Source organism: Papio anubis, chromosome 20, assembly GCF_008728515.1.
Source record: "Papio anubis isolate 15944 chromosome 20, Panubis1.0, whole genome shotgun sequence".
Taxonomy (NCBI): Eukaryota; Metazoa; Chordata; class Mammalia; order Primates; family Cercopithecidae; genus Papio; species Papio anubis.
The window spans coordinates 43,709,241-43,728,407 of NC_044995.1; the positions used below are offsets into that span (position 1 = coordinate 43,709,241).

Below are 19,167 nucleotides of genomic sequence, written 5' to 3' on the forward strand. Positions count from 1 at the left end.
TTGAGCTTGGGAATTGGAGGCTGCCATGAGTTAGATTACCACACTGCACTCTAGCCTGGGTGACAGAGCAAGGCTCTGGTTCTTAAAAAAAAAAAAAAAAAAAAAACGGCTCCAATAAGGTAAACAGCAACAGCAACATACATTAACTCTCCCAGGGGACGAACCCTCCTCATCACCGGATTGCATGGCCATGTTAAAATACCGCCACTTGGTGGCGGCATTCTTCGAATGGAAAATAGCATCTGAGATGCTGAAATGACAAAGGCCTGGGCTTCTTCGGGTCAGAGAGTGTCAATTCACACTGAATCGAAGTAGGACTGGACCACAGTCAGCCTACTCTCAGCTTTCCCTTCTTATTCGGGGTCAAAACCAACAGGCGTCTTCCCAAAGCGCCGCACAAGAGTGGGCTCCTTCGTTTTCCTGGAGCAACTCACTTGCTGGTATCTCAGTCATTGTCAATCAGTCAGTCATTGCAGGGACAGCCATAGACAATTACTCTCGAGCTGGTCCGCCGGTCAATCAGAATCCAATCGAATCCGTTCTTGTGGTCGGTGGACCCACGAGCCTGTACCGCCTGCCACCAGCGCCCGGCGCGTTCTGTAGCGGAATCACCGCAGGTGACGGAATCCCCGCCCTTGGGCTCCGCCCCTTCGTAGTCGCGCCCAATCACAGATCTGACCCTCCCAGGAGGGCCCGGCCCCCGGCCCACAGCCAGTCACAGGCCCCGTCCTTCCAAAACACTACCCTATCAGAGGCCAAGCTCTCTAGGAATTACCTACCCTTTTAATGTCCCGCCCCTATGACGGACCCAATCGCAGGGCTCTCCCTCCCCGAAACCCCGCTCCCGGACCGGCGTGTCTCAGGTTTGCGCCACTCTAGGCTGAAGCGGCGGATGACGCAACCGGGCCGCGCCGCGAGAAGGTCACACGGTTCTCCAACATGGCGGCGGCGGCGGCGCTGCGGAGTGGCTGGTGCCGCTGTCCACGGGTGAGCGGCGGTGCGGTGCTGGCAGGGCGGGCTTAGGGGTCTTCTGGGCCTTCGGCCACCAAAGCTTTCTTCTCAGGCCCTTGGCCCTCGCGACCCTTGCTTGGGCTCCGTAGAAAGCTTGGGCTTGGATCGTTGGGTCAGCAGAGGCCAGGACAGGGGGCACAGAGCGTGGCCTGAGGGCGGGGACAGAGCTTACCGGGCAGGGGGCGGCGATGCGCGGAGCCTGGGAGGGAGCTGATCACCCTTCGCCCTCTGATCAGACTCCACGTGTACAGGAGAGTGAATGGTCGCCAGGGCGGCGGCGTCCCGTGGAAAAAAGTAGAGCGGAAGGCAAAAAAACGTGAACTTCACAGCTCTCGGTTAAATGCCAGGTCCGCTACCGAGAGCATTTCTTGTCTCGTTTCTTCTAACGTTCATTGTGGACGTGCGAGAGGTGGTTCACGCCCTGGCAGGCTCTTAGGTCCACAGGGCAGTGGGAGTCAAGACATGTAAGGCGCACTCAGAAAGTAGTACTTCAAATTGCTCGTGCTCTTCGTTTCCTCTTCTTCTTTTTATTTGTTTATTTATTTTTTTTTTTGAGACGGAGTTTCGCTCTTGTCGCCCAATCTGGAGTGCAATGGCGCGATCTCGGCTCACTGCAACTTCTGCCTCCCGGATTCAAGCGATTCTCCTGCCTCAGCCTCAGGTGCATCACCTGAGGTCAGGAGTTCGAGATCAACTGGCCAGCATGGTGAAATCCCGTCTCTACTAAAACGCCATCTCTACTAAAAATACAAAAAAATTAGCTGGGCATGGTGTCTCGCTCCTGTAATCCCAGCTACTCGGGAGGCTGAGGCAGGAGAATCGCTTGAACCCGGGAGGCGGAGGTTTCAGTGAGCCAAGATCATCCCACTTTACTCCAGCCTGGGTGACAGAGGGAGACTCCGTCTCAAAAAAAAAAAAAAAAAAAAAGTTATCCTCAAGTAAATGCAGGAGATGGTAGGCACCTGTGTAAGTTTGGGATGTTCCATGGGTTCTCAGAGGTAGGAGGCAGAGAACAGAGAGAAAAACGGCCCAGGAAATGTGGAAATGGTGGAGAAGTTGTACCTGGTCTTTTGACATCAACACGCCAGGTTCAGGTGCCGAGTTGAACAGGACCTTCACAGAGCTTTTTTTTAACCCCCAGTTTTTTGTGGAGGCAGGGTCTTGCTATGTTGCCCAGGCTGGTCTCAAACTCCTGAGCTCAAATGATCCTCCCGCCTCAGCCTCCCAAAGTATCGGGATTACAGGCATGAGCCACCAGCTCAGTGCCTGCACAGAACTTAAAGTTCATCATTTGGTAGGAGAATAAACTGCTTTTTACTTTTATTTGATTTTTTTTTTCTGAGACAGAGTCTTGCTCTGTCGCCCAGGCTGGAGTGCAGTGGCACGATCTCGGCTCACTGCACCCTCTGCCTCCCGGGTTTAAGCAATAGTCCTGCCTCAGCCTCCCAAGTAGCTGAGACTACAGGTGTGTGCCACCACACCCGGCAAATTTTTGTATTTTTGGTAGAGACGGGATTTCACCATGTTGGCCAGGCTGATCTTGAACTCCTGGCTGGGTGATCCACCCGCCTCAGCCTCCCAGCGTGTTGGGGTCACAGGCGTGAGCCACCACACCCGGCCAGCAAGTGCCTTTTACATGAGGTCAGCCAAGTCTTTGCCCAGAGTGACTCCCCTAAATTACTCTGTTTATAGCCCAACCCTTGAGGGGGACATTGTAGGTTTATTCCAGAGTTGTCCCTGGGGACATTATCGATGTTTCTGTATGAAAATCCAGTTCTCTCATCTTTGGAGGCTGGCAGAGATGGGGTGGGCTCGCAAGAGAAGACTGCTTGCCACTAGCATAGAAGCTTAGAGTGCCTACTTTCAGACTAAGAAATTAAATTGTACTGGTACATTTAGCCTTCTTCCCCGCCATGGGTTGGCATTTCCTGGTACCTGTCTATTTTCCCCCAGTTTCAGGGGCACGAGGATAGATATAGGCCCTGGAGGTACACACACAGCATTTTCTCTTTCTACCAGCTTCTACTTGCTTCTCAGACTTTGGGAAGATTACAGAGTGCCCGGCACACATCAGGCATAAGATAAAAATTGGCCAATGAGGCCAGGTGCGGTGGCTCATACCTGTAATCCCAGCACTTTGGAAGACTGGGAGAGGGGTGGATCACTTGGTCAGGAGTTCAAGACCAGCCTGGCCAACATGGCAAAAACCCTTCTCTCCTAAAAATACAAATATTAGCCAGGTGTGATGGTGCATACCTGTAATTCCAGCTATTCAGGAGACTGAGGCAGGAGAATTGCTCGAACCCAGGAGGTGGAGGTTGCAGTGAGCCGAGATCATATCACTGTACTCCAGCCTGTGCAACAGACTGAGACTCTGTCTCAAAAAAAAAAAAAAAAAAAAAAAAAAAAATTGGCCAGTGAGTCGCAGGCGACCCCTGCTGTTTTGTGTGTGGTCTGCTTACTTCTTGGTCAGCCTCTTGTTAGAATGGATCTTTCTCGTCTCTTCCCCCCATTAGAGATGCCTCGGCAGTGGAATCCAATTCCTTTCCAGCCACAACCTACTTCACGGGTCGACCTATCAGATGCGCCGGCCGGGCGGAGAGCTGCCACTGGTGAGTGACTCAGGATGCTCAGGCCAGCAGACACAGGGGAGGCCTGAAAATTCCGATCCCATTGGCAGGAGGGAGGTTGTGGGGCGGTGGAGGTGGCTCACACCATCTCAGTGGTGGGCCTTGTGTGTCTGGGGCCTTCTGAATGACAGATCCCAGCGTGCCTGGCCTTCTCGGTCGCAGAAACACTTGACCTGCCTCTTGCTTGATGTCGTGAGGGGATAAGGTGCTGTCAGAATAGCCCGTTGTGTTGGCTGTAATGCTTGGAGGAGACCCTTGTATTGAACTGAATTCTGCTTCCCTGTGACCTCTGCCAGTGGGTGCCTCACCAAGCATGGCTATTTCCTTTCCTGGAAGATAGCCCTTTGATCATTGGTAGAGTCACCTCGTCACACCCAGAACTCAGTTTATCCTGGTCACTCCCCTTCAACTGTGCTTCCGTTGGTGTCTCAGCATCATGAGGACAGAAGCCCAAAACCTGACTCCCTTCCCCAGATCGGTACATTTAGGCAGCGCACACATTCTCTCTCTCTCTCTCTCTCTCTCTCTCTCTCTCTCTCTGCGCGCCCAGAGCCTCAGCTCAGCTGCCTCCTCGCAGGCAGCTACCTCCCTCTCCAGTCCTGTTCTGGGGCCATCGTGGGTGTGGGACAGGACCTGTGACTCTTCCCTTACTTGTCCAGTCCCCCACCAGACACACACACTCCCATGGTTTGTAGCCCAAGAGTCTCTGGTAGGGCTGCCATAAGGTTGTGTAATCCTGGATGGTCTTACTTAGAACTTGGGCTTCCCCTGGAGAAAGGCTAGCCAGGGTGGCATCTGAATGGGACTGCAGCCTGCTGACAGGAGGCCTGGCCACCTGTCCTGGGGAGCAGCACTGGGCTTTTTTTTTTTTTTTTAAAGACAGGGTCTCACTCTGTGGCCCAGGCTGGGGTGCAGTGGCACTATCACGGCTCACTGCAGCCTTGAACTCCTGGGCCTAAGTGATCCTCCCACCTCAGCCTCCTGAGTAGCTGGAACCACAGCTGTGTGACTCCACACCTGAGCACCAGGCTGGATGCGGCTTTCTCTTGTAGCTTGACAGGAGCCAGGGAGGGGATCCCACTTGGAGCTGGTATACCCAACACAGCTGTGGAAAAGTTGACCACAGGTGGCCACTTCCCCCTGATTTGATTATCGTATGATCATTCATTAAACTGTTTCTCTGTTTCGTTTTGTTTTGTTTTTTGAAACAGAGTCTCACTCTGTCGTCCAGGCTGGAGTACAGTGGCAAGATCTCGGCTCACTGCAACCTCCACCCCCAGGTTCAAGCAATTCTCCTGCCTCTGCCTCCTCAGTAGCTGGGACTACAGGCACTCACCACCACACCTGGCTAATTTTTGTATTTTTAGTAGAGACAAGGTTTCACCATGTTGGCCAGGCTTGTCTTGGACTCTTGGCCTCAAGTGATCCACCCACCTGGGCCTCCCAAAGTGCTGAGATTACAGGCGTGAACCACTGCGCCCAGCCTGCCTTTTTTTTTTTGAGATGGAGTCTCATTCCGTCGCCCAGGCTGGAGTACAGTGGCGTGATCTCGGCTCACTGCAGCCTCCGCCTCCCATATTCAAGCAGTTCTCCTGCCTCAGCCTCCCGAGTAGCTGGGATTACAGGCACCCACTACCACACCCAGCTAATTTTTGTATTTTTAGTAGAGACGGAGTTTCCCTGTGTTGGTCAGGCTGGTCTGGAACTCCTGACCTTAAGTGATTCGCCCACCTTGGCCTCCCAAAGTGCTGAGATAACAGGCGTGAGTCACCGCACCCAGCCTTGATTTGCTTTTACAAGGCTTTATCTTTTTTTTTTTTTTTTTTTTTTTTTTGAGACGGAGTCTCGCGCTGTGTCACCCAGGCTGGAGTGCAGTGGCGCGATCTCGGTTCACTGCAAGCTCCGCCTCCCAGGTTCACACCATTCTCCTGCCTCAGCCTCCGAGTAGCTGGGACTACAGGCGCCCGCCACCACGCCCGGCTAGTTTTTTGTATTTTTAGTAGAGACGGGGTTTCACCATGTTAGCCAGGATGGTCTCGATCTCCTGACCTCGTGATCCACCCGCCTCGGCCTCCCAAAGTGCTGGGATTACAGGCTTGAGCCACCGCGCCCGGCGGCTTTATCTTTTTGAGCAGTTTTAGGTTTACAGAAAAATCGAACAGAATGTCCAAAGAGTTGCCATGCCCCTCCTCTCCCACCCAGCACACAGTTTTCTATTCTTCACCTCCTGCGTTAGTGTGGCGCATCTGTTACAATTGACTGGATGTTGATACATTATTATTAACAAACGCATAGTTTACCTTCTGGTTCCCTCTTGGTGGTGTAGGTTCTTTGTGTGGCCATGATTACAGTATCATAATAGTCGTTTCACTGCCCTAAAATTTTTCTGTGTTGCCCCCACTCATCTCACCCTCTCCCTGCCAACCGCTGGCAACCACTGATCTTTTACTGTCTCCAGAGTTTTGCCTTTTCCAGAATGTTCTATAGTTAGAATCAGACAGTATGTAGCCTTTTCAGATTAGCTTATTTCACTTACTGTGATATACATTTAAGGTTTTTCTATGTCTTCTCACAGCTTGAGAGCATATTTCTTGTTTTTTTTTTAAATTATTATTATTATTTATTTTTGAGATGGAGTCTCGCTCTGTCCCCCAGGCTGGAGTGCAGTGGCACGATCTTGGCTCACTGCAGGCTCCACCTCCTGGGTTCACGCCATTCTCCTGCCTCAGCCTCCCAAGTAGCTGGGACTACAGGTGCCCGCCACCACACCCAGCTAATTTTTTGTATTTTTAGTAGAGATGGGGTTTCACCGTCTTAGCCAGGATGGTCTCGATCTTCTGACCTCATGATCCCCCTGCCTCAGCCTCCCAAAGTGCTGGGATTACAGGCATGAGCCACCGCGCCCAATCTTTTTTAAAAATTATTTTATTTTATTTTATTTTATTTGAGATGGAGTCTCGCTCTGTCACCCAGACTGGAGTGTAGTGGCATAATCTTGGCTCACTGCAGCCTCTTCCTCTCGGGTTCAAGCAATTCTTGTGCCTCAGCCTTCTGAGTAGCTGGGACTAAAGGCACACACCACTATGCCTGGCTAACTTTTGCATTTTTAGTAGAGATGAGGTTTTACCATTTTGGCCAGGCTGGTCTCAAACTCCTTACCTCAGGTAATCTGCCCACCTCAGCCTCCCAAAGTACTGGGATTACAGGCGTGAACCATCGCGCCCGGCCTGTTTTTTAAATAGGGTGCTCTGTTGCCTAGGTTAGTCTCAAACTCATGGCCTCAAGCAATCCTCCCTCCTCAGCCTCCTAAAGTGCTGGTATCACAGGTGTGAGTCACTGCACCTGGCTGAGAGCTCATTTTTTTTCAGCACTGAATAATATCCTATTGTCTGGATATACATCCTTTTATTACCTGCTGTTTCTTTGTCTTTTATTATTATTATTATAAAAGAGATAGCTAATCATCATTAAATGTATATCTACAGAAAAGAAAACATTTAGAAAAATCCCTCAGAGTCCCTCTGTGGGGCAGTTCATTGTATGTTCTTCTAGTATGTTCTTTAAATTTTTTTTCTTGTATATTCTTTCTAGTCCAAATCATATTCTTCTGGAAACAGAAAAGGCTTTCTGTCCGGCTTGCTAGATAATGTCAAACAAGAATTAGCCAAAAACAAAGAAATGAAAGAAAGTATAAAAAAATTCCGTGACGAGGCCAGAAGGCTAGAAGAATCAGACGTGCTCCAGGAGGCCAGAAGGAAATACGTGAGTTTCTTTGCTGCTTTTTTTTCCCCCACCCAGGCTGGAGTGTAGTGGCGCGATCTTGGTTCACTGCAACCTCTGCCTCCCAGGTTCAAGTGGGATTCCCTGTTTCAGCTTTCTCCTAACAGCTGGGATTTCATGGTGGCAGGCACCACCACGCCCCAGCTAATTTTTTTTTTTTTTTTTTTTTTTTTGAGACGGAGTCTGGCGCTTGTGTCACCCAGGCTGAGTGCAGTGGCTGACTGCTCACTCTGCAAGCCCTGGCCTCCCCAGGTTCAGGCCATTCTTCCCTGCCTCAGCCTCCCAGTAGCTGGGACTACAGGCTCTCGCCACCACGCTCAAGGTTTTTGTATTTTTAGTAGAGACGGGGTTTCACCATGTTAGCCAGGATGGTCTCATCTCCTGACCTCTGATCCACTACTGGCCTCCCAAAGTGCTGGGATTACAGGCTTGAGCCACGCCCGGCCCCAGCTAATTTTTATATTTTTAGTAGAGACGGGGTTCCACCATGTTGGCCAGGCTGGTCTCGAACTCCTGACCAGAAGTGATCCGCCCTCCTAAGCCTTCTAAAGTGCTGGGTTGACAGGCGTGAGCCACCGCATTGGGCCCCTTTGCTTCTTACCTTTCTTGGTTGACATGTTTGTTTCCAGGGCCAGGGTTTCTCCAGGCCAGGGACAGCCAGAGGAGCTCAGAGCTGGACGGCTGGGGACAGGGTGGCTTGTGAGGAAGTGAGGTCACTGCTCTGATGCACTAGTGAGAGGGAGCCAGGGGACAGGAGCGGGTCTCCAGGCCTCTGGGTTCTGCCATGCAACCATGCAGCATTCTGTACAGCTTGAAGCATGGTCCCCAGACCAGCAGCAGTGGCTGCTCCTGGGAGGGGATGAGCAGCGCAGAGGCTCACACCCTCCTAAACTGCCAGGCCAGCACCCGCATCTTCACAGGCCCCCAGGCCCTTCATGCACACCAGCTTTGGGCTGCAGCACTCCTGAGAGCTCCCAGCTGTAGCCCTCTGAGTGGAGCCGGGTGGAAACTGGGTGATGGCGCTGATATTTTATTTTGTTTTATTTTATTTTATTTTATTTTATTTCGTTTTGTTTTGTTTTATGAGATGGAGTCTTGCTGTGTCACCCAGGCTGGAGTGCAGTGGCGCCATCTTGGCTCACTTCAACCTCTGGCTCCTGGGTTCAGATGATTCTCCTGCCTCAGCCTCCAAGGTAGCTGGGATTACAGGCGCCCGCCACCACACCGAGCTGATTTGTTGTTGTTGTTGTTTTTTGAGACAGTCTTACTCTGTTGCCCAGGCTGGAGTGCAGTGGTACGATTTGGCTCACCACAACCTCTGCCTCCTAGGCTCAAGCAATTCTCCTGCCTCAGCCTCCTGCGTAGCTAGGATTACAGGCATGTACCACTACCACCCAGCTAATTTTTGTATTTTTAGTAAAGATAGGGTTTCACCATGTTGGCCAGGCTGGCCTTGAACTCCTGACCTCAAATGATCCACCTGCCTTGGCCTCCCAGAGTGTTGAGATTACAGGCGTGAGCCACCGCGCCCAGCCCTGTATTTCTTTTTGTAGAGATGGGGTTTCACCATGTTGGCCAGGCTGGTCTCAAACTCCTGGCCTCAAGTGATCTGCCCGTCTCAGGTTCCCAAAGTGCTGGGATTACGGGTGTGAGCCACTGCTCCCAGCCTGTGATTATTAATTGTGACTTCTTTTCTTGAGCAGCTGCCAAGCCCTGGCTTCTGGGAATGGCTCTGCGTTCCTTTATTTGTAAAGGCCCTGCGAGGCGGGTACCGTGTCCCATCTTAGCAATGAGTGCTGAGCCTCAGAGATGCACCTGCCACGGGACCCGTGGAATTTGGTTTGGTTTGGTTTAGTTTGTGGGTTTTTTTGTTTGTTTTTTGTTTTTCTCTTTTGAGATGGAGTTCCGCTCTGTCACCCAGGCTGGAGTGCAGTGGTTCGGTCTCAGTTCACTGCAACCTCTGCCTCCCTGGGTTCAAGCGATTCTCCTGCCTCAGCCTCCCGAGTAGCTGGGATTAGAGGCGTGTGCCACCACGCACGGCTAATTTTTGTGTTTTTAGTAGACATGGGGTTTCATCACGTTGGCCAGGCTGGTGTTGAACTCCTGACCTCAGGTGATTCATCCACCTTGGCCTCCCAGAGTGCTGGGATTACAGGCATGAGCCACCGTGCCCAGCCTAGTTTGGTTTTTTGAGACAAGGTCTTGATCTGTCACCCTGGCTGGAGTGCAGTGGTGTGATCACAGCTTACTGCAGTCCTGACCTTCCTATGTTCAGGTGATTCTCCCACCTCAGCCTCCTGAGTAGCTGTGACTAAAGGCATGGGATACCACATCTGGCTAATTTTTTTATGTTTCTAGAGACAGGGTCTCTCTATGTTGCCTGTGCTGGTCTCGAACTCCTGGGCTCAAGTGATCCTCCCATCTCAGCTTCCCAAAGAGCTGGGACTACAGCTCACATGCCCAGCCCTTCTTTATCATGAATGCAGGGGCCATCTGAAGACAGAGCCAGGCTGAGTTTGGAGTGGGATGGATGGGGCGGGAGACGTAAGACCAAGCTGTGGTGGCTGGAGGCTGGATGAGGGGCACAGTGATGACAAGCAAGGCCACCTCCTACCACTGAGTGAAAGGCGAAGGCTGGGCCTCCTGTTCTCAGGTGGTAGCTGCCAAGCAGGGGCCCAAGTCTGCCGGCCTCTGGGCACGGAGCTCACCGTTGCGGAGATCCTCAATCCAAGCCATATGGGCAGCCAGGGGCCCTGGAGGCAGCGCATGCTGGCAGGTGCGGGGACCGAGGGGCTGCTGAGAAAATGCCTCTTGGACCTTTGGCTATTAGAGAAATGTCACTGCCGTGTCAGAACACACAGACTTAAAGACACAATGCTTGGCCAGGCACAGTGGCTCACGGCTGTCATCCCAGCACTTTGGGAGGCCGAGGCAGGTGGATCACTTGAGGTTAGAAATTTGAGACCAGCCTGGCCAACGTAGTAAAACCCTGTCTACTGAAAATACAAAAATTAGCCAGGCATGGTGGCGGGCCCTGTAATCCCAGCTACTTGGGAAGGTAGGGCAGGAAAATCACTTGAACCTGGGTGGAGGAGGTTGCAGTGAGCTGAGATCATGCCACTGCACTCCAGTCTGGGCAACGGAGTGAGACGTCATCTCAAAAAAAAAAAAAAAAAAAGGACGCAATGCTCTTTACCTAGAAAACCATCGAGTCAGAAACCATGCGAACGAGCGAGGTGCTACGGAAGAAGCTTGGGGAGCTGACGGGCACCGTGAAGGAGGTAACAGTGCCATGCCTGCCTGGAGCTGCTGGGGCCATCGAAGTCCCCCGGCCGCTGGAGGCTGGAGGCAGAGTGGGATCCTGGGTGGGGGCGGCTTGGCAGCAGTGGGTGGCATGGGGTGTGCTGCCACCCTCGTGAAGGTTTCAGGAGTTCTGGGCACACGCAGGGTGAGGTCAGACTGGGAACCTTGCATGACAGTGGACCCAGTAAGTCGGCAGCAGTAAGTGCTACTAGCCAGGACTCGAGGAGAACATGAAAATGTTTTTCCTGCCTAAAAATAGGAGGGGAGGGGCCGCGTCCACCGCCTCCCGAGGGTAGAGGCCGGAGCGAGGATTCCTGGGGTGCTGCGGGCTCTCCTGTTGCCTATTCTGTCCAACTTTGTCCAGCATGGGGCGCCCTGCCCGCCCTTCTTTCCCTGGGATCCCCTCCTTGGGAATCCTTGCTGCCAGGCAGTTCCCGGGTCTCCAGAGGACTCCTCCCCATTTTGGAGAGGGGCCAGTTGACCCAGCGTCTCACTCAGAGCCCAGGGGCCGGCACCCCGGAAGCCATGGCGGTGTTCTCATGGCTCCGGGGGTTCCGCGCACCACAGGAGCACAGAAGGCCTCTGCCGGCCTCAGGGAGCCAGATCTGCCCTTCTCTCTGGCAGGAATTAATTCCTTCTGCCCACCCCCTGCCCTCAGGGCCGGTGCCAATGCCGCCTCTCTGTGTGTGTCTCAGTAGAGCCTTCATGAAGTCAGTAAAAGTGATCTGGGCCGGAAAATCAAGGAGGGTGTGGAAGAAGCAGCCAAAACAGCCAAGCAGTCAGCCGAGTCGGTATCCAAAGGTGGGGAGAAGCTGGGCAGGACGGCAGCCTTCAGAGCCCTCTCCCAGGTGAGCCCAGGCCTGGGCCAGGGCGTGCAGCCTGGGGCGGCTGAACCCCAGACACCCACCCCAGCCCCGCTGTGCCTCCCTCGCAGGGGGTGGAGTCGGTGAAGAAGGAAATTGACGACAGCGTCCTGGGGCAGACCGGGCCCTACCGGAGGCCCCAGCGACTCCGGAAGAGAACGGAGTTTGCGGGAGAGAAGTTCAAGGAGGAGAAAGTGTTTGAGCCAAATGAGTAGGTGCCAGCCTGTGGCCCTCGCTGCCCCCATTTTGGGCAGCTTTCACTGCTGTCTATTTCGGGCGCCCACCAATGGTTCCCTCCTGGGTCCGTTTCTTGAGTTTGCCTTTTGCCCAAGGTTCCCGGCTCCCTCGAATTTGAGGGTGAGAGGTAAGGGCGGGGTCCTCAGAGCCCCTAGGTTTGAGGTCTCAGCTGCCTGCTGTCCTCTGCTGCCCCTCCCTGCAGCCACAGGAGAGCACAGGGTGGCCCCGGCGCCGCCGCTCACCCCAGCGCCCACTCTCTTCCCCAGGGAGGCCCTGGGGGTGGTGCTGCACAAGGACTCCAAGTGGTACCAGCAGTGGAAGGACTTCAAGGAGAACAACGTGGTGTTTAACCGTGAGTGCGGGTGTCTCGGAGGGCAGGTGACCGTGTCCCGGGCAGTCGGCGGACCGCAGGGTGATCCTGCATTGGGCACAAGACAGAGCCCCATTTTGCAGAGGAGGAGGCCAGGGTCAGAGTGGGCCGGTCACTTCTTTGCGGTCACCTGATGGTGCGGTGTACATTCTGCCGCCAGAAGCCAGGCGCTCCCTCATAAGCACAGTCAGGGCCCCGAAATGAGCCGCAGGCCCCTGTCCCTTGTCCTGTGCGGACTGCTAGAGGCCTGTGTTTCCTTTGTAGTGAAAGCAACAGCCAGCGGGGTGGCGGCCCATAACTTACACAGCCCCGCTAGGGCCGCAGCTGAGGTGCCTCTGCGCCTGGCCAGGTAGGTGGGCAGGCAGCAGTCCCCAAGCACAGATGAGGATGCAGGCCCACAGCCGTCCCCTCCCTGACCCCACCCGTCAGGGTGGATCCCGCAGGGGCCACAGAGAGCCCCTGGAAGCTGTGAGGGAGGGGCGTGTTTCTGGAAGGGGCCCCTTCTCCAGCACCTGCCCCGTCATCCACAGGGTTCTTCGAGATGAAGATGAAGTATGATGAAAGCGACAACGCGTTCATCCGGGCATCCCGGGCCCTTACGGACAAGGTCACCGACTTGCTGGGTGAGTGAGTCATCCCCGGACTCCGAAGGCTGGTGGTGGGGTGGGGTCCCTGGCCCTCCCTAAACGCCCGGCTCCGCTCCCTGCAGGGGGCCTGTTCTCCAAGACAGAGATGTCGGAGGTGCTCACAGAGATCCTCCGGGTGGACCCAGCCTTTGACAAGGACCGGTTTCTGAAGCAGTGCGAGAACGACATCATCCCCAATGTCCTGGAGGTGGGTGCCGCGCCCCCAGGAACCCTCCCAGGTGGCAGGTCCTGGCTCCACCACCTCCCCCGCCCCAGCCGGCACCCTGGGTGCTGCCAGGGAACTCCGCTGCCGAGGCTGTTTTCTGAGGAGGCTGGTTGCACACGGGCTCCTGCCTGGCTGCAGCTGCCCCACGAGCTATGCCCGAAGCCCTTCCTGGGCCTTCCTGGCACCTCCAGTGCCTCCAGGTGCCGTTTCCCTCACTCCTCCTGCCTGAGGCTGTTGTTCCCTTGAGGTTGCTGGGAGCAGCTGCTGGAGTCTAGAGTTTATTTCAGGTGCCTGGAGCCCCTCGCCCCTTGGGAGAAGTGGGCGTCCGTCCTCAGACATCAGAGCTGGCCCCAGGCCACCTCTGACCCAGACCTGCAGCCAAGGGGGTTCCCTCACGGTGCCGTCCCTGGCAACCAGACCCTCGTTGGGCTTATAGATGAGGGTATCTTGCTCAGGGTTATGCTGCAGCCCGCCCCCTACAAGCCTCTCCCTGAGGTCGGCGGCCTCTTGTCTTCCCTGCTGCCTCTGCCTCTCTGCAGCCCCCAGGATGCAGGAGGAGCCTGGACACCTTCGCCCAGTCGGGCCAGGCCTCTGGAAGGCCGTTCATGGGACTCTCCATCCTCGGCCCCGCTGGCCGCCGCCCAACGTCCCCTTCCTCCTCCAGTTTCCCGTATCCTTCCCGCCACTTCAGGCAGGGCTGGGAGGCGGTGCAGATGGGCGCCATGCCCCAGAACAGCAGCCTGAGCACGCAGCGCCTTCCGGGCTGGGTGGTGGGAGCCGAGTGTTCTGGCCACCCGCCCCCTGCCGCTCACAGTTTTCACCACCAGCATCCGGCGCCTTCCCGCTCTTCTCCCCGCTTCAGGCGCCTCCCTCCCCCGCATCGGATCCGGCCCAGGCTCTGGGATCCTGTGGAAGCAGCTCCCAGCCCAGTCCCGCCCCCTGTAGCCCACCCTCCCTCTCGCTGCCCCCAGCCATTAGGAGGCAGCCGGTCCCATGGTGGGCCTTGCAGTCCGAAACGTGGTCCCGCGGGGGACAGAGGACATGGACTCACTGCGGGAGCCAGAGTGTGGGTCCTCATCTCCCTGGCTCGGATTCCTGACCAGGCTGAAAGCTGGGTCCCCAGCCAGACCTCCGGTTCCACGGGGTCCCCCCCGGGGTGCCTCCTGGGTGGTCATCCGCAGGCTGCCCTCCGCCTGTGCCCAGGCCAGAGCCAGGCACTCACACCAGCAGGGACGGGCCTGGGGAGGGACACCCAGTGCCACAGCTCCACCTGTGCCCCACAGGTGGCAGCTGGGGGTGTCCAAGGAAACCCCCCGCACCACTGGAGAATGTTCCTAGGACCTCGCCTGCTGCCTGAAAAGCCCACTCTCGTTCTGGTGCTTATTTTCCCCTTCCTTTTTAGGCCATGATTTCTGGAGAGCTTGACATTCTCAAAGACTGGTGCTATGAAGCTGTGAGTACTTCCTTTTTTTTTTTTTTTTAAGGCCTAAAAAATCACCATGGAGAAGTTCCATTTCGGTGGCTCCGTTAGGGTAGCTCCCGACAGGCAGGACCTGGGCTCCTTGTCGGGGGGTCCTCACGTCTCACCCCCCGAGAGCCTGACACCGCCCGCCCCGACCTTCCATTCCTCAGCGTGTTACACATCTGGGCTCTCAGGCTGGACACCGGGTCACCCGCCAGTCCTTTGCTCCCAGACTGTAAACTCGGTTAGGGAGAATCTTTCTCTGGGCTGGTGTCTAAGAGATGGCTGGCTGGGGGTGTCCCCTGGGCCTGTGAGAGATCACAAAGCCGCCAATTTTACTGGGCCTTTTTTTTCTCCTCCAATCTTAAAATAATTTTGGTTAGGTCTGGGTGCTGTGGCCCATGCCTTCAATCCCAGCAGCCCAAGGCGTTTAAGCCCAGGCATTCAAGACTAGCCTGGGAAACAGCAAGATGCCGTCTCTACAAAAAAAATTTAAAATGAGCCAAGTGGCCGGGCGCAGCGACTCACGCCTGTAATCCCAGCACTTTGGGAGGCCGAGGCAGGCGGATCACTTGAGGTCAGGAGTTCGAGACCAGCCTGGGCAACATGGTGAAACCCCATCTCTACTAAAATAAAAAATTAGCCAGGCGTGCTGGTGCATGTCTGTAATCCCAGCTACTGGGGAGGCTGAGGCAGGAGAATTGCTTAAATCCAGGAGGCGGAGGTTGCAGTGAGCCAAGGTCGTGCCACTGTACTTCAGCCTGCGCAACAGAGCAAGATTCTGTCTCCAAAAAAGAAAAAAATGAGCCAAGCATGGTGGCAGGCACCTGTTGTCCCATCTATTAGAGAGGCTGAGGTGGGAGGATCACTTGAGCCCAGGAGGTCAAGGCTGCAGTGAGTCATCGCACCACAGCACTCCAGCCTGGTGACAGAGCAAGACACTGTCACTAAGGAAATGATAGGCCGGGCGTGTTGGCTCACGCCTGTAGTCCCAGCACTTTGGGAGGCTGAGGTGGGCATATTGCCTGAGGTCAGGAGTTCGAGACCAGTCTGGCCTACATGGTGAAACCCCATCTGTACTAAAAATACAAAAATTAGCCAGGCCTGGTGGTGGACACCTGTAGTCCCAGCTACTCAGGAGGCTGAGGCAGGAGAACTGCTTGAACCCAGGAGGCAGAGGTTGCAGTGAGCCGGCATTGCGCCACTGCACTTCAGCCTGGGTGACAGAGCGAGACTGTCTGGAAAAAAATTACAAAGGAAATAATAATTTTAGTGAAAGAGAGTCGCAGGAGAGGTGATTGCAGCCGTGAAGCAAAATGAGGTCTTCGGGGGCCTGACTGCCCTGTTTCTGGTGGCTGCAGTGGCCTGGGGTGCATGCTGGGGCAGGGAGTCAAGGAGAGTGTGGGTCTCCCACATGACTATGGGGGCTGGGAGCCAAGTGGGGTTTGAAGGCGTCACCCACCCCACTTCCCAGGCCAGAGCAGAGTCCTGTGCTCACCTCCCAGGAGTCGTGAGAATGAAGTGTGATCACAGAAACCAGGGCAGTGCTGGCCTCGGGCCAGAGGGAACCCGCAGAGGTAACCCTGGTAACCAAACAGCCCCTGGAAGGGTGGGGGGAGCTTTCATCGGTGACCCGGGGCCGCCACCTATGGGGGTGCAGGTGAGGTTATGGCACTGGGTGCCCCGCCCCAGGCCCTGGGGAGCCTCCAGGGCCTGCCGAGTTTCTCGGACCCATTAGCTGCCCTCACGACACGATCCTGAAACATAGATCCAAACAAAACAGCCATAGTCTTCCCGCACAGGAAGGAGCTGTGTGTCCTGATGAGGCCCCAATTGCTTCTCGGAGTCAAAGCTTGGGGTTCGGGGGCCACCAGCAGCACCGCGTACCTGGGGTCCGGTCCAGCTATCTGCCCCATCCCTGGCAGCCTCCCTATCCCTGCCCCAGTCCATCCCCGTGGGGCTCCCAGCTCCCGTCTCCTCAGGCCACCTCATCTCACCCTATTCGCTCCCCGACCTGTGTGTGTCTTTCCCTGGCTGCTTCGCATGAAGCGATCCAGAATGTTTCTTGGCTAATTCTATTCTGCACCCAGCTCATAAACAACTTGGAACAAGCAGAGGAGAAGATGTCAGATTTTCTTTTTAAATACTCCCCTGCATGGTGACTAATCCAGCAGGCATTTATGAGTTTCGATGTAGATTTTTTTTTTTTTTTTTTTGGTGTTTTTTTTTTTGTTTTGGTGTTTTTTGTTTTTTGTTTTTTTTGGTTTTTTGTTTTGTTTTTACCTTGGGACCATTGCGCCACAGCCGGCTCGCTTTGCCGGGGAGCTGCTGGTGCCCTGGAAACAGCTGAAGCTGCGGCCACATCCACAGAAGTGTTTTTAAAATGTCACCTTTAAGAAACCGAACAAGTAGGATTGGCTCTGGGTTTTTTTTTTCCTCCCCTCCGCGGATCAGTCATTTCCATAAAAAGTAGATGCTATCGGAACATCTCATGGTTTCATGCCAAGCCCAGAGAAACCTCCAGTGAAAACGTGTCTTGGGGGCTGCTTCCTGTGCCTGGCACAGGCGCAAGGGGGTTGAGGGTGACACTGGGGGCTGGTCAGTGACAGAGGCAGCCTCGGGCTGAGGACAGATCCTAGAAGAGGCGTTTGATCTCAGGCCAAGGTTCAGAGTGTGGTGAATATGGAAGTATTAAAGATCAGCCAAGGGGCCGCCAGCTTAGCTCTGGGAGTGGATTTGGGATTTTGTTCCAAGAGAATCACCCACTTTGCTGATTAATCCTGTTTTCATTGGGTCAGCTGGATAGAGTGTGGTTCCCAGGAGAGGGAAATGTGTGATCTGGGCCAGTAAGTGGGTGGCACCTGCCTTCCCACTTGGACTTGGGTTCTTGGCCTCTGCCATTGCTGGCTGGCGGCAGGGCGCCAGGGCATGTGGGCAGCAGCTCTGTGTGGCGTGGCGCCTGTCCTGGCGGCATCACGCAGACGTGTCGGCCTCTCATTGCAGACTTACAGCCAGCTGGCCTACCCCATCCAGCAGGCCAAGGCGCTGGGTCTCCAGTTCCATTCTCGCATCCTAGACATTGACAACATTGACGTAAGCACCTCTCGCAGTAGGGGCCCGGGCCACCATTGGGGGTGGGAACTATGGCCCAGACAGGGCCCAGGAGGTGGCCTTGCCAGGGGCTGGGGGCCATGTGCTCATCCGAGAGGTCTTGGGCTTCTCCCAGGGGAGGGTCTCAAGGGAAGCCTGGGCCTGGTCTGAGAGGCAGGGCCCACGGGGAGGGCCTGGTGCTGGAGCCTTCTCCCAGCAGGGCCGTCCTCTGAGGCCCACCCCTCTTGGCCCCTCTGCAGCTGGCCATGGGCAAGATGATGGAGCCGGGGCCGGTGCTCATCATCACTTTCCAGGCGCAGCTGGTGATGGTGGTCCGGAACCCTAAAGGCGAGGTGGTGGAGGGCGACCCGGTGAGTACGGAGCGGGACGGGGCGGGCAGATGGCACCGCCTGTCCCCAAGATCTGTGTGTGGCCATCCGGCAGGGACCCCAGCTCAGAGCCCCGAAGCCCTGGGACTGGGTGGGGATGCGGAGAAACTCCTGGGCCAGAGTTTGGGGTTGAGGGAGGTTGGAGACCAGCAGACCTGTCTTTTTTTTTTTTTTTTTTTTTTTTTTTACCGAGGCCTGAGTGGTTCCTGAGTCTAGGCAATTGTGCTGGCCTCTGCTCCCAGCCCCCGGGGAGGTTGCCGGTGGCTGCTGCCCCACAGAGCCTGGCCCCTCCCAGAGCCGCCTGGGTTGTCTCACCCCTCTCAACGGCACCCTTCCCACCCCACCCTGCAGGACAAGGTGCTGCGGATGCTGTACGTGTGGGCGCTCTGCCGAGACCAGGACGAGCTCAACCCCTACGCGGCCTGGCGGCTCCTGGACATCTCAGCCTCCAGCACCGAGCAGATCCTCTGAGTGCGGTGCCACAGCCAGGGAGCCCCGGGCTGGGTCATCAGGCACAGAGGCACCACGACACCCCCTGCAGCAACTCCAGACCTCTGGGAACAAGACTGCGGGCTCTGCCCCCAGCTCTGCCAGAAGAGCTGCAAGACCAGCTGGCCGGGGAGGGGACAACGGGCTGCTGCGGGTGCCTGGCAGCTGGAGACACTCCCCCCAGGGCCGGCCCCTGCCCTGTTGCTCTGCCCTGCAGGGGTCCCGGTGCCTGGTCACCTGGGGTGCACACAGGCCACCCAGTGCCAAGAGGCCCCAGGGCCCAGGGACTCCCTCCACAGCAGGGTGGGACCCGGGACCTACTGCTCAGTGGCCCGCTGGCCACCTCAGCTAAGCCACTTTAGGTCCATTTTTTATTTTAACAGTGCTCTTCCATTCTGTGCGTAAGCCCGAGATTTGGAAAGAATAAAACACCGAATTGCAGAAGAGCAGCTCCGGAGTCTGAAGTGTCTTCTCTGGCGCGGGAGTGGCCGGGGCGAGGGTGGGGGTGGGAGCGGGCGGCTGCTCTGGGAGGCGGTCAAGGTCGAGCGAGGAACTGCAGCCGCAGTGGGTGGACGCCTTGCCCAGGGCTGGACCCTGGGTTGGAAGACAAGGCCCGTGACAGACAAAACTAGGGGGACTTACTCATCCCAGTGACCTCCCTGAGCTCTCTGAGGATTGAGGTCCCCAGGGC

The 19,167-nt window shown here is 55.7% G+C and overlaps 1 protein-coding gene across 1 annotated transcript; it reads left to right on the top strand.

Annotated features, from left to right (window-relative positions):
* The first annotated feature begins 673 nt into the window (after positions 1–673).
* On the top strand, positions 674–18,925 carry TIMM44 (translocase of inner mitochondrial membrane 44). Its single transcript, XM_031660012.1, has 13 exons — positions 674–987; positions 3,528–3,623; positions 7,233–7,403; positions 10,622–10,702; positions 11,423–11,572; positions 11,659–11,798; positions 12,091–12,176; positions 12,725–12,817; positions 12,904–13,028; positions 14,449–14,499; positions 17,512–17,601; positions 17,859–17,969; positions 18,339–18,925. Exons 1-13 carry the CDS (start codon positions 940–942, stop codon positions 18,456–18,458), a joined length of 1,362 nt encoding a protein of 453 aa, XP_031515872.1. The 5' UTR covers positions 674–939; the 3' UTR covers positions 18,459–18,925.
* The last annotated feature ends 242 nt before the right edge of the window (positions 18,926–19,167 follow it).

Coding starts and splice junctions, on each gene's coding strand:
- TIMM44 (XM_031660012.1), top strand. CDS start 940: ATGGCGGCGGCGGCGGCGCTGCGGAGTGGCTGGTGCCGCTGTCCACGG. Junction 11,799..12,090: donor AAAGTGTTTGAGCCAAATGA/GTAGGTGCCAGC, acceptor TCTCTTCCCCAG/GGAGGCCCTGGGGGTGGTGC. Junction 12,818..12,903: donor CAAGGTCACCGACTTGCTGG/GTGAGTGAGTCA, acceptor CGCTCCCTGCAG/GGGGCCTGTTCTCCAAGACA.